This window comes from Pithys albifrons, chromosome 25 (genome assembly GCF_047495875.1).
Source record: "Pithys albifrons albifrons isolate INPA30051 chromosome 25, PitAlb_v1, whole genome shotgun sequence".
Taxonomy (NCBI): domain Eukaryota; kingdom Metazoa; phylum Chordata; class Aves; order Passeriformes; family Thamnophilidae; genus Pithys; species Pithys albifrons.
In genome coordinates, this window is record NC_092482.1 from 3,334,741 (window position 1) to 3,348,673 (window position 13,933).

The window sequence follows — 13,933 nt, forward strand, 5'->3', positions numbered from 1 at the left end:
CTCTGGCTCCGAGCACATCAAGGCTCTGACTCAACACCCCGCCCTAATGAGCAGCCCTAATTAAGCAGAAACCCTCTTGGCTGGGTGCTGGAAGCAGCAGTTCTGGTGGCTGACCCCTCCAGCACCACTACAGGAGAGCTGGGAGTGTGGAATGACGTGTGTGTCCCCCTGGAAAGGGAATAAAACAGCATTTTCAGGAGCAGGCTCCGAGGTGGGACCCTGGGATGCAGGAGCAGCCACAGGAAGGTGCCAAGTGGGAACCTGCAGCTGGTGTTACACTGGAAATGCTGCTTTTCACGGCTCTCAGTGCCTGTGATTTGTGTCACTGGTACCTGCAGAGCTGCCAGAGCGAGCTCTGTAGTTACACAACTCTGTCTGGAGAGCTCAGACCCAAGTGAAAGGGATGAGGAAAGGGAGAAAGCAGGAAATGAGTAAACACAGCAGCAGGGAGATGGCTGTGCAGCAAAACAAGAGCAGCTTCCTTTACCTTCACCAGGAATCTACTCTGTCACTTTTAAACACGCCAAGATTGTCTAAGACGGTCTAAAAAAGGACAATGTGATGATTTTGTAAATGTATGTAAAATGTCTTTACTTTGTATTAATGCTACTTGGCCTTAAGCTGAAGGAGGACAAATTCAGAGTGGGTACTACAAAAATATCCTTCCCTGGGAGGGTGGGCAGGCCCTGGCACAGGTGCCCAGAGAAGCTGTGGCTGCCCCAGCCCTGGGAGTGTCCCAGGCCAGGTTGGACAGGGCTTGGAGCACCCTGGGCTGGTGGGAGGTGTCCCTGCCCATGGCAGGGGTGGCACAGGATGGGCTTTAAGGTCCCTTCCAACCCAAACCAGTCTGGAATTCTGTGATTCCATGTAGAGCCAAAGTCAGGTGGGACATGATCCATCCACCTGCACATTCCCAGGTTTAAAAAGACAAGCAAGAAAATATTCTCCCTATCACTGATAAGTCTGCTCTTTTTTCTCCATTATCAGCCTGGCATTCCAGATGAGCTCCCAAAGAACAGCCACTCCATCAGTGCAGGAGCTGCTCTGGGGGCAGATCAGAGCCTGCTGGGACTGGGCCTGATTATTATTCTCCATGTGCTTTTTGGGGTAAAGCACAAGAAGGACTGGGGGGAGCACAGGACAGGTGGACACCACTGTTCAAACCCACACACTGCAGAATGCTCCTGACTCCATCAGCCTGTCCAGCCCCTGTCCAGCCCCTGCTGCCCCTCAGCTCTGCCTTCATCTCAACCACCATCCACTCCTTCAGTCATAAGCAAAACCTGTGCTTTGTACCAAACTCCCCAGCAGTTTTGGGCTCAGTTGATCTGCTAATTAAAGACTTAAACTCCAAACACACATCTGAAAGCCTGTGTCAAGCCAGGAGGTGTTTTATTCCCATCACTCATAATAACCCCTCTGTGGTCTGGGGTTAAAAAACTTCACTGTGTTCATATCAGTGTGCTCAATATTATCACAGCATCAGGAAATCCCTGACAAAGCCTTACCAGGAACAGAGGAAAAAACTCCAAGTACGATTTTATAGTCACTTCTAGTCGTTTTTCATCTGTGTCAACTACATTGAATATGAACCTCAAGCAATCCTAATGCTGTTTGTTCCCCAGAAGTGGCATTAGGGCAGAAAACCAGGAATGCTGGAGCTTGGGAGAAAAGAACAGGAATGCTGGAGCTTGGGAGAGAGAACAGGAATGCTGGAGCTTGGGAGAGAAAAGCAGGAATGCTGGAGCTTGGGAGAGAAAAGCAGGAATGCTGGGGCTTGGGAGAGAAGAACAGGAATGCTGCAGCTTAGGAGAGAAAACCAGGAATGGTGGGGCTTGGGAGAGAAGGACAGAAATGCTGCAGCTTGGGAGAGAAGAACAGGAATGATGGGACTTGGGAGAGAGAAGAACAGGAATGCTGCAGCTTGGGAGAGAGAAGAACAGGAATGCTGGAGCTTGGCAGCAGAAGTTTGAGCCAGGCAGGGACCACCCTTCTCTCCATACTACTCCACAACTTCCAAATCCTCCATTTTTATACGTCCCACAGGATCAAAAGTAATCACAGGCAGGCTGAACAAGTCTTTAGTCTGTGCCCTACATTTCTGCATTAAATAATAAATACCTGGCACTCTGCATAGTTTCCAGTGCATCTCACTGCAATCATTAGTGCCCTTTCCAAGGGGGAATGCTCAGGCAGATTATTAATAGCCACATCTTTAGCAGCCTTTGCTAATCATGCTGCTCTCAGTTTGAGGCACTTTTTCGCTGGAGGGAAAGGATTAGTTGGGATTTTAAAGCTTCACAAAATGCTAATGCATACTACAAAGGTGCCCCCAGGAACTCTGCTCCAAAAGGTGTTTAAATCCTATTGTTTATGAGCCCCAAAATAATGTGGGAAAGGGTGAGCCACAGACCCAACAGGTGAGTGATTCCCATGTGGAGTCACGGAGAGGAGCTGCTCCAGAGGGCCAGTTCCATGCTCTGAGCATCCCTCTCCCCACACTGCACAGGGATGACCCTTCCCTTCCCAAAATCCATGCAGGTGGGGCACCTGGACAGGTGAGTCCAGTGCTGGCACTTACCAGCCGGTCAGCCCCAGGCTCCAGCTTAACAGGACGGGAAGAATCCTCTGCTGCAGGATCAGGGGGCGAGGCCTCACCGAGAACTATCAGTCCCTGGAAGAGACGGAAGGCAACAGGAATTAACTGGGAGTCTTTTGGTCTCCTCCACAGGGAAACTGCACATGCATCATCCCCCCCAAACTCCAAAACTTCAGCTGTGATCCCAAACCCCATCCCTGCTGCCTGGGCATTCCCAACATCCCAGCTGAGCTCAGAGAGGGAAGGCTGGAGCCAGATCAGGTGCCTTCAGCCCTTTAACAGGAGATGTGGAGCTCCCTCTGGGGCAGAACTGCTGAAGCACCACTGGTGTCCCCTGCCCAGCCCTTCCCCTCCTCCTGCAGCCACTCCAGGGAGCCACAAGCCAGCCCAGCCAAAGGGAATATTCTGCTGGAGCAGAGCAGGAAGCGACTGCTTCCATCCCACCCAGTGGAACTCACCACCACAGCCAAGCAAACAAGTTTGAGTGGGGGCCAAAAATCTCCAGTCAAACTTGTTACTCTGAGAAGGCTTTTCCCCCCTCCCCTCCACCCTCAAAGAAGTGATAGTCACAATATTCAATAAGGAAAGAAAACCCCTGATAAAACAAGGCATTGCTGTGAAGTAGTGGGACAGAACACAGTGGCAGAGCAGTTTTATCAGGCTTAACATGTTGTCCTGCCTTGCTTTACTCTAAGTGAAGCTTAATCTAAAGGCAGGAGTGCTTTGCTCTCTGAACAACACAAAGTGAAATAAAATCGTTGTGATTAGGCATGTTCTGAGCTTTATTATAACAAAGCAGGGCAGAATGTGCAAGGGATTAGGTGTTGGTGGAACCTACAGGCCATGAACACAGCCCAGGCCAAAGACAAGCCCCAACCAGTTTGCATTTGGTCAAGCAAGGAACTGTGAAAGGGCTGCTCAGATCAAGAACAGGCAGATCAGTCATCTGCAAACAATTCTGGAGGTTGCACGGTGTGTCACAAGAAAGAGAGCCTGGAAGGGAACCTGGACACGTGATGTGGAGAGAGAGGAGGGAGCTACAAGGCTCCCTCAAGGGCCACAAAGTCAAACCTCCTGTGCCACAGGACGCAGTGGAAGCTGCTCAGAGTTCCATGGCAGGGGTGGGAACTGGGTGATCCTTAAGGTCCCTTCCAACCCAAACCAGTTTGGGATTTTATGATTCTGATGCAGATCTTTTGCCTTGACACAACCTGTGGTGTTTCAGGACTGTGGCAGCTCATAGTTCAGGGACACTTTATTTTCAAACAGTTCATAAACTAAATACAACTGACCCTCTGAGAAGCACTGAGGAAGCAGCCAGAGTGTGGAATAAACATGAGGATGGTTTTCTGGAGTTTTCTGATGTCCCAGAAGGATGTTTAGGGGCTGAGAAAGGCTGGAAGTCTAATTTCAACATTCCTGAGCTTTCCCTCTGCTTTTGAAAGACCCTCTCTGAAGGGAACCCACCACGTTGCAGAGCTGCTTCTGGAAACATCCTTGGCCACACCACAGCAAAGAGCTCAGCCAGCCCCAAAAATGGGAGAAATGGGACTGAAGCAAAACTGGAACCAAGGAAACTGCCCCCTCTGACACCCCAGAAAGCAGTTGGGCCTGGGCATCAGGAACAGAAACTGCCAGCAGGGACTTCTGCTTTTGGTTTAGAGGAAGGGGATGGAGGAAGGTGTTCCAAACCCCAGGAAGGAGCAGTGAATGATTCTGTATATTATTTGTTTAGAAGCACATCCTCCCTTTACTGGTGCCCTCCTTGCTTTGCTTCTAAGAGATTTAAATCTCCATTATTCACACACATTTTGGATAACAGAGGGGAATGGAAAGGGCAACACCAAATTTCCTCTCAGGAAAGGGAAGTGCACCTGAATTATTCCAAGGCTCCACAACAATTTTCATCAGCATTCTTCAAAACAAAACAAAAAGGAAGGGTCCCCTACAACACTGCTGTTTCTTTACTTCCATTTTTGTCACTAATTAAGATATTAATGAGAAGTCAATCACATGGCTCTATATTGAGCTATATTTTGGATGCCTCAGAGTTCTGGGACCATCAGCAGCTTCTGCCCAGGGACTGATGGGTGAGGGAAAGGACTGACACACATTAAGGCTCATCAGGAGACTGAGCACCCTGATCAGCCCCACTGAGGGATGGCAGCACCTCTTATCTTTTACCCCAAACCAATCCTATCACTGCAGACACAGGAAACTCATGTGAGAGCTTCCAATTCTTCCAGCAAGAGGCTCCTCCCAAGTCCCACCCCACCCTTCCCATCACGAGTTTCTCCTGACTCAGCAGCTCCGGCAGAGCTCAGCCCTCCCTGGGGCTCCCAGAGCATCCCAAACCCTCGGAGGGGACACAGAGAACCCACCTGGGATGGGCTGGGAACACCCTGGACCTGCAGAGATGGCAAAACAATTTTTCAGGGGGTTTGGTCACTGTATTTCCACCAGATCTGCCACTGCAGATTCCTGCAGGAGCTCTTCAGCTTAAATTACCTCAGTCCTGAGGGGGAGACTTGTGAGGGGCACAGAAAGAGAGGGAAATGCTGTTTGCTCCTTCCCAAGGAGGGAGGAGCAGCTGCCACCCCCAGGCAGGAGGTGCCAAGGCTCTGTGTGAAGCTCCACACCAGGTCCTGCCCCCAAAATGCACCTCTGTAACAAGGAACAAAACCTCCCAATCACCTTCACAGACACCCAGGCCTTTAAATTCACTGTACACACCCTTCCAATCCAAAGGCACAACAACCTGCTATTTTTAAGTGCCTGAAAACAGGGTATTTTACAACCAACCCCAGCACATGTTCACTGATTTGTTGTTTTCCTCCACAGCTCACCAGGCTCTGACTGAGGACACAATTCCTGCTGAGACACTCAGGCAGCAGCACAGCCTCAAAACAGGAGGTTATTTTTGACTGCCTGGTCCTTCCCCTGCTTTGATCTGACACAGCAATGAGTTTTCCCTGAAGGCTACACTGGGATGTAAACTCTTACCATATAGAGAAAAGAATGAAAGAGAATTTCTTTGAATTTCAGAACTTGCAGGACTTTCAATTCTTGCAGCAGTAACATTTTAACCCCCTTATGGCCAAATAAGCTGGGGCTGAGTTAAGTTGATAGAGAAAACAAGGTGTTTCCAAATTCTTTAATTGTTTTCCTTGTCCATTTTGAAGTCAAATCCATTCCAACAAGTTATGTTAGTGAAATACAGGGTTGTTTTTCTAGTTTCCTATGGCTGTCCCAAGCTCTTTTATGAATCTTTCTCTGAGTTTTTCATTGATTGAAACAGAAACAAGAGCTCAAGGACAGCTGAGTGCAAGAGGTGCCTCCAGCAAGTCCTGTCAGAGATGGGGTATGTGATACTCGTGGTTCTGGTTTTCTCCTGTTCAGGCAGAACAGCTACTCTGCAAAACCCTCAGGATCTGAACTCCCTGCACCCCAAATGGTGTTTTATCTTCAGTTCAAGTACTGGGTTATGGCAGTTGAGTTTGTGTGTGAACAAATCAAAGCAGTGACATCCTCTGTGCCAAACCCTCACCTGTGACACGACTCCTTCAGACCTGGGACTGCAACCTCAGGTACAAACACATGGGATGGCTGTGCCCATTACCAGCCCATTCCATGGGCCGGTCAGGTTGTCACCACCTGGAGAAAGCCCTGAATCCTGTCCTGTATTAAAACTAGCGTGGCCAGCAGGCCCAGGGCAGTGACCCTTCCCCTGGACTCTGCCTTGGGGAGGCCACACCTTGAGTGTTGTGTTCAGTTCTGGGCCCCTCAGTTGAGGCAAGAGATTGAGGGGCTGGAGCGGGGCCAGAGAAGAGCAACGAGGCTGGAGAAGGGACTGGATGTGGCACTGAGTGTCCTCTGAAACACCTCCAGGGACAGAGAATCCACCATGTCTTGATCCAACCCCACTGGGATCACCAGCCCAGGGCACTGAGTGCCAGAGTGATCCCAGTGGGGTTGGATCAAGGGTTGGACTTGATGATCTCAGAGGTCTCTTCCAACCCAACTGAGAAGAGCAACAAGGCTGGAGAAGAGACTGGAGCACAAGTGCTGTGGGGAGAGGCTGAGGGAGCTGGGGGTGTTCAGCCTGGAGAAGAGGAGGCTCAGAGGTGACCTCAGCACTGTCTGGAACTGCCTGAAGGGAAGTTGTGGCCACGTGGGGGTTGGTCTCTTCTCCCAGGCACTCAGCAATAGGACAAGGGGGCACGATGGGCTCAAGCTCTGCCAGGGGAAATTGAAGTTGGAGATGAGAAAGAAATTCTTTGCAGAGAGAGTGCTCAGGCATTGGAATGGGCTGCCCAGAGAGGGGGTGGATTCCCCATCCCTGGAGGGTTTTCAACTGAGCTTGGCCGTGGCACTGAGTGCCATGATCTGGTAAAGGGACTGGAGTTGGACCAAGGGTTGGACTTGATGATCTCAGAGGTCTTGTCCAACCCAATCCATTCTATGACTTTATGACCTTTCTCATTTCTTCCATCACTTAAATTTTAGCATATAAATGTTCAGCTACCTTGTGTTTTGTACTTAAAAACCACGTTGCACCACGAGCTTTAAGACAGAAGGAAGAGGATTCTTTGTGAAGAATCATTAATTTGACACAGAGCCACCTCCCAGGAGCCTTTTGCCCTAATCTCAGTAATGGATTCTGCTCTTCCACCTACTCATTTAGAGCCCTCACTCACTCAATTAGCCTGTTTTTCTGCCCAGCTGCATCAAAGTCCAGGCTCCCTGCCCTGCCTGTGCTCTCTCCCCCCAGGAAACCTCTGCCCACCATCCCCAGAGCCCCACACATCCTGGGAAAAGCATTTGCCACGCTGAATTCCTGAGGATCTCCAAGTTGATGCAATACCAGGAGCCTTCTCGCCACAAACTCCAGACATTCCTCCCTCCAAGGCCTGACATTTAGATGTGCATGCCTGAACAAGTCTCAATAACAATTCCCTCCTCATCCTTTCCCTGCTCTCCCCCAGTCTCCCACCATCTGAGAGCAAGCCTGAAAAAAAATAACTCTTTCCACAGGGAAAGGTCAGCCAGCACCTAAAAATGGTCTTTTTTTGTGATACAGACTCAATTTTAAGCCTGTGCTGTGATAGCATCTGAACTCACTTCCTGCACAGTCCCCTCCCTTCCCCAGTGAAATCATTCCTTGTGCCCATTTTCAGCTACTCCAAAAAAGAAAGAATGGGAAAGGTTTTTTAAAAAGTACCCAGCAAAAAAGAGAAAGGCTTAAAGGGGATGGGGAGCAGCATCACACATGGAACAGTCACAGCTCTGCTCAGCACCAGAGACTGACTCTAAAGCAAAATACTGTGCTCCCTTCATGTCATCATATTGAACCAGGGGCAGGAATTACACCCAGCCCGCGCCAAACTGCATCACAAACAGTCACAGCTGCTTTGGGGGAGATGCAGGTGGGGAAAAAAGCATCAGACTCCACATCCACACTCTCCACTGCCCCACAGGGACCCACCAGGGATCAGACCCCACACCCACACTCTCCACTGCCCCACAGGGACCCACAGGGATCAGATCCCACACCCACACTCTCCACTGCCCCAGGACAGCATCACAGGTACCCACAGGGATCAGACTTTACACCCACACTCTCCACTGCCCCAGGACAGCATCACAGGGTATCCACAGGGATCAGACTCCACACCCACACTCTCCACTGCCCCACACGGATCCACAGGGATCAGACTCCACACCCACACTCTCCACTGCCCCACAGAGACCCACAGGGATCAGACTCCACATCCACACTCTCCACTGCCCCACAGGGATCAGACTCCACATCCACACTCTCCACTGCCCCACAGGTACTCACAGGGATCAGACTTTACACCCACACTCTCCACTGCCCCAGGACAGCATCACAGGTATCCACAGGGTTCAGACTTCATATCCACATTTTCCAGTGCCCCAGGAGAGTGTCACAGGTATCCACAGGGATCAGACTCCACATCCACACTCTCCACTGCCCCACACGGATCCACAGGGATCAGACTCCACATCCACACTCTCCACTGCCCCACAGAGACCCACAGGGATCAGACTCCACACCCACACTCTCCACTGCCCCACAGGTCCCCACAGGCACCCTGGTCCTCACCTTATTGGCTCTAATCTGCTTGTAGATGTCCGTCTGCTGCCGGATTCGGTATTCCAGGTCGGAGACGTGGGCCTGGAGCCAGTTCCAGCGGCTGACGATGGCGGCGCGGTCTGCGGCCCATCTCCACTCCGCCCTGCGCCTCCTGGGGAAACACACAGGGCAGGGGGGGTTATTTGGAGTGTGAGTTCAATTAGCCAGGCCACAGAAATCCAAGCAGAACTGAGGGATGGAGCCAAAGCTCCCTCCTGGATGGCACAAGTGCCACCATGTCCTCACTGCTAATAATTCCCAATGGATTGCAGGTGTGCTGGAAGGGCCCTGTGTCTGCAGAGCCATTTCCAAACAGCTTCTGGTACCCACTGACTGAAGTCCTGTCCATACAAGCACTAAGATTTTACTCCACTCTCAGCTCAACCAGCAGCTCCAGTTCTATCTGGACCCCAGTTTTCCAAGTCTTGGAGAAAACCAAACCCATCTGCTGTCACTTCTCTTTAAAAAATCCATCTGTCATCGGTCCCAAAATCCACCTGAACACCACGTGGCCACAGCTGAACCTCAGAGGCAAGTTTCACAACCACCACCTTTGGGGTTTAAGAGGAACCACCAGTTGGAGAGGAGTGACAGAGCCCCCAGCACCTTCCAGGAGGTGCTGCAAAGGACAGAGGGCAACAGCAAACTCCATTTCTGCACCTGATGGACACACCAAGCTAATAAAGAAGCCAGGAAATAGTATCAATTGTCATCAAAACACCTTTAATCTGCTGCTGCTGCACTCCAGGGCAGAAAGGAACACAAGGATGGTAAAGTATGGATAAATCTATGGCTTCACAGCCACAGTGTCATGAAAATACACCCTAAGAATCCCAGTTCTGGTGGATAAGTAATTAAGGCTGCCCAGAAAGGAAGAAAACCCTGACATGGAGCAGGAAAAAAGCACCAGCAGAAAGTGCTGACAAATCCAGTGCTGCTGCACAAAGCCTTTGCCACATCTGGATGTTTGGCAATTAGGAAATTAATCACAAAATAATTCCCTTTTTGCCCATCTCCCCCCTCCTTGTGTAGCAATCCTGAACCAGCCAGAGCACGTGGGGGAGTCCCAGCAATGCCCAGATGTTTCCTCCAAAACCAAACCAGAAGGTCTTGAGCTGAGATTAACCAGTTCTGGAGCCAAAAGCAGCCACTGCAGCAGAAGCAGCACGTGGTAAAATGAGGTTTAGTCCTGAGGCAGCCCCAGCTGCAGAGATGGGAAGGAGCAACAATCATCAAGTTCTCAGAACAATCTGTCTCTGTGAGGGCTTAGGCATAACTGCTACTGAAAGCACTTGCCTACAAATGAAATAAATACATAAATAAAAGTCCCAAGATTATTACAAGTTTCAAATCAACTAATAGAAATACCTTGGAAAGGAGGAGTTGGCTGCTTCAAACTGCAAGAATTTAGAACAAGATGTTACCCATATTCCTGCTGGATGTGCCAATACAGACAGGGACAAATTCCCACCAAAACAGGGGATGGATCCTCTTGCCTACCACCCTCCCAAAGACCATTTTCAAAACAGTTTTAGGAGTTTGAGGCTTCTCTCTGGAATATTTCCCTGTGTAAAGTGCCTGCTCTGTTTTAATCAATGCTGACCTTGTGTTTGGTGGGAATTCCAGCATGGAATGCCACAGCAAGGTCAGATTTAACCCTGCATGAGTTACACTAAAAGAAAACTGGAGAGGGACTTTGGACAAGGGCATGAAGTCACAGGGCTTCAAACTAACACAGGGCAGGGTTAGTTGGGATATTGGGAAGGAATTCCTCCCTGTGAGGACCTGGCACGGGTTGCCCAGAGAAGTTGTGGCTGCCCCAGCCCTGGGAGTGTATTTAGAGATTAGTTTTTAGAAATCAAATGCTGCTGAGGGGACATTCAAAGCACCACCTCCCTGGATTGCCTCTGCAAAAACTACAAAGCACCTCTGCCTGTTAAATACATCTCATTCTTGTGCTCAGATTACAAAGAAATTGAGATTAGGTATAAAAAAACCCCAAATCACTTTCCACCCATGTAGTTTCCTCAGTGACACAACAGCAAACCTGCTCCTCACCTTAAAACCAGGACACATCCAGCCCAGAAAAACCCACTGGATTTAAACCAAAAATAACCCAAGGAAGTGAAACACAGCAACGTGGACTTCATCCTCTGCCACCCTGAGGCACAGGGGGAGGAGGGGAACCTTCAGAATGATGGCTCAGCCACACTTTCCAAAACAGCACCCAGAGTAGTGTGGGCTCTATATTTAGAACTGAGCCTTTTTCAGAGCCTGTTCAGTCACACCCTGAGCTGGGAGGTGCTGTCAGCAACATGCATGGGATGTGTGTCCTCCTCATGTGGATAACAAGCTCTGTGTGGTCTTTATTAGCTATTAAAATGCCTTGTGAAAATGGTTATTGTCTTGTCTGGCATCAGAAGGAGCAGCAACACACACAGTCTGTGTCACTGCAGTGGCCACTGGAGAGCTGAAACCCCAACTCTGGGGCAGAGGGAAACCCTCTCCCTTCTTTTTAAACCTGAAGGGAGACTAAAAGAAAGAGGGAGAGGGACTTTTTGTAAGAGCATGGAGTGACAGGACAAAGGGAATGGCTTCAAACTGACAAGAGAGTAGATTTAGATGGGATATTGGGAAGGAATTGCTGGCTGGGAGGGTGGGCAGGCCCTGGCACAGGTGCCCAGAGAAGCTGTGGCTGCCCCAGCCCTGGGAGTGTCCCAGGCCAGGTTGGACAGGGCTTGGAGCACCCTGGGCTGGTGGGAGGTGTCCCTGCCCATGGCAGGGGTGGCACTGGGTGGGCTTTGAGGTCCTTCCAGCCCAAACCAGCCTGTGATTCCATGTAGGGCCAAAGTCAGGTGGGACCCAGTCCTTCCACCTGCACATTCCCAGGCTGAAAATACATTTATGTCAGATAAACATCCTGATTTTAACAGACAAGGAAGAAAAAAGACACCTCCCACCAGCCCAGGGTGCTCCAAGCCCTGTCCAGCCTGGCCTTGGACACTCCCAGGGATGGGGCAGCCACAACTTCTCTGCCCAACCTGTGCCAGGGCCTGCCCACCCTCCCAGCCAGGAATTCCTTCCCAATATCCAATTTAAATCTCAGCTGGAAGTCCATCCCTCAGCTCATCCACACACCAGTCCATCTCACTTTCTGCTGAGTCCAAGCAGCTGAATTCCAGCAGGGAGGACAGACACAGCCCCGCCAAACTGAGGGAATTAGAGATTAGTGGACTTATTTTTCACCAGGAGACTGTCCTACTAAAGGCCTGGCTGCAAAGTGAGCAGAGCAGCCCCACCAGCTGCTGCTAAACCATCCTGGTAACAACATGGAACAGCACAGAAAAATGGAGTTAGAACTGATCTCAGACTGGAAGTTACAGGCTGAAGGGGAACTCTGTTATCAGAACCACTTCTAGGAGGCAGCAGGAGTGGATGAGGAGCAGCTGGAGGGAGATTGTTTCTGCCACCCCAAACCCAAATCATCTGGATGTTAAATGAGGAGTAACAGGTCACAGTGGAAGAAACAGAGAACAGCAACACAGAAACACTTGAGAAGCTTTGCAGGCAGTCAAGCAGGCTGAGAGGTGGAACAGCAATGGGAGGGATTCCCTGGGAACAGGGAATGCTGCTGGCAGTGGTGCTGGGGATGCAGCACATCCCAGGATCCTGGAGTCTTAGGGTGGTCACAGCTGGCCTCTCCCACCCGGCACAGACACGGATTAATGCCAGTAAAGCTCCAGCTCTCCAGCCCCTTTCCATATGGCTCCCCTCCTCCACTGCTGCCTGGCACATTCCCAGGGGCTGTGCTGGCCCCAGAATAGAGTCACTGACCAACAGAGACCAGGCTGGGTTCACTTCTCCCTTTCCTCGATGGGGAAAAATCCCCTAAGCCCTGGATTTTGAGACCTGGTCCCTCAAGACACACACCTGACTCTCTCCCTGCCAGAGGCAGGCTGGGAAGGTGTTGGCCCATTCCAGGGAGGAGCCTCACAGGAGCATCAGGACAGAGCCCATGAGGTGCATTCCTTGGGAGTGTCCAAGGCCAGGTTGGACAGGGCTTGGAGCACCCTGGGCTGGTGGGAGGTGTCCCTGCCCAGGGCAGGGGTGGCACTGGGTGGACTTTAAAGTCCCTTCCAACCCAAACCATTAGTGGTTTCTGTGACTCTATGACATGCTCAAGTCAAAACACCACGTGCTCTGCTCACACAGACAATTCTAAGCACCATCACCAAGCACTACAGAAATGCAACTTTTTAAATTGCTCTTGTAATTGTTAACTGTGCCTCACTAAAGGAGATCTGAACCCAGTTCAGCTGCTATTTCCCACCTTGCTCCTGTCCCCATATATTCTTGGAGTTCATTCCTCAGCCCACTGAGCTTTTATCCTTCTTTTTATCATCATTTCAGTTCAATGCAAAACCAGATCGATGGGTGGAGCAAGAGTTAAAGCTCTGCCAAACACTCGCCTGACGACTGCGAGGGAGGAAGGGAAAACCCCACAAGGCTCGAGAACAATCTCAGAAGCTGCTGTAACATTTCAGCCCGTGAAGACGCCAAAGTGAACAATTTGCATCAAGTCCAACCCTTGGTCCAACTCCAGTCCCTTTACCAGATCATGGCACTCAGTGCCACAGCCAAGCTCAGCTGAAAAACCTCCAGGGATGGGGAATCCACCCCCTCTCTGGGCAGCCCATTCCAATCCCTGAGCACTCTCTCTGCAAAGAATTTCTTTCTCATCTCCAACTTCAATTTGCCCTGGCAGAGCTTGAGCCCATCGTGCCCCCTTGTCCTATTGCTGAGTGCCTGGGAGAAGAGACCAACCCCCACCTGGCCACAACTTCCCTTCAGGGAGCTCCAGACAGTGCTGAGGTCACCTCTGAGCCTCCTCTTCTCCAGGCTGAACACCCCCAGCTCCCTCAGCCTCTCCCCACAGCACTTGTGCTCCAGTCCCTTCTCCAGCCTCGTTGCTCTTCTCTAGACCTGCTCCAGCACCTCCAAGGACCCAGTCACAGCAGTTCCAGAGCACCACCCACGTACCACCCAAAGGTTGGCCCTGATGATCTGTCTCAGAGGTCTTTTCCAAGTGAAATGATCCCATGGTTGTGTGGAGGTGAACTCCAGGCAGCCCCAGGGGCTGCAGGAGGCTCAGTGCCTGTGACACACACAGTGATGCA

At 50.7% G+C, this 13,933-nt stretch overlaps 1 protein-coding gene across 4 annotated transcripts in view; it reads right to left on the reverse strand.

Annotated features, from left to right (window-relative positions):
* KANSL1 (KAT8 regulatory NSL complex subunit 1) overlaps positions 1 to 13,933 on the reverse strand; it is a 104,379-nt gene that overhangs the window by 20,567 nt on the left and 69,879 nt on the right. For all 4 annotated transcript variants that reach the window (XM_071577376.1, XM_071577378.1, XM_071577375.1 and 1 more), the window contains exons 3-4: positions 8,727 to 8,868; positions 2,582 to 2,674 (exon numbers count right to left, since the gene is read on the reverse strand). In XM_071577376.1, coding sequence (XP_071433477.1) covers positions 2,582 to 2,674; positions 8,727 to 8,868 — 235 coding nt within the window. The remainder of the gene's footprint in view (positions 1 to 2,581; positions 2,675 to 8,726; positions 8,869 to 13,933) is intronic.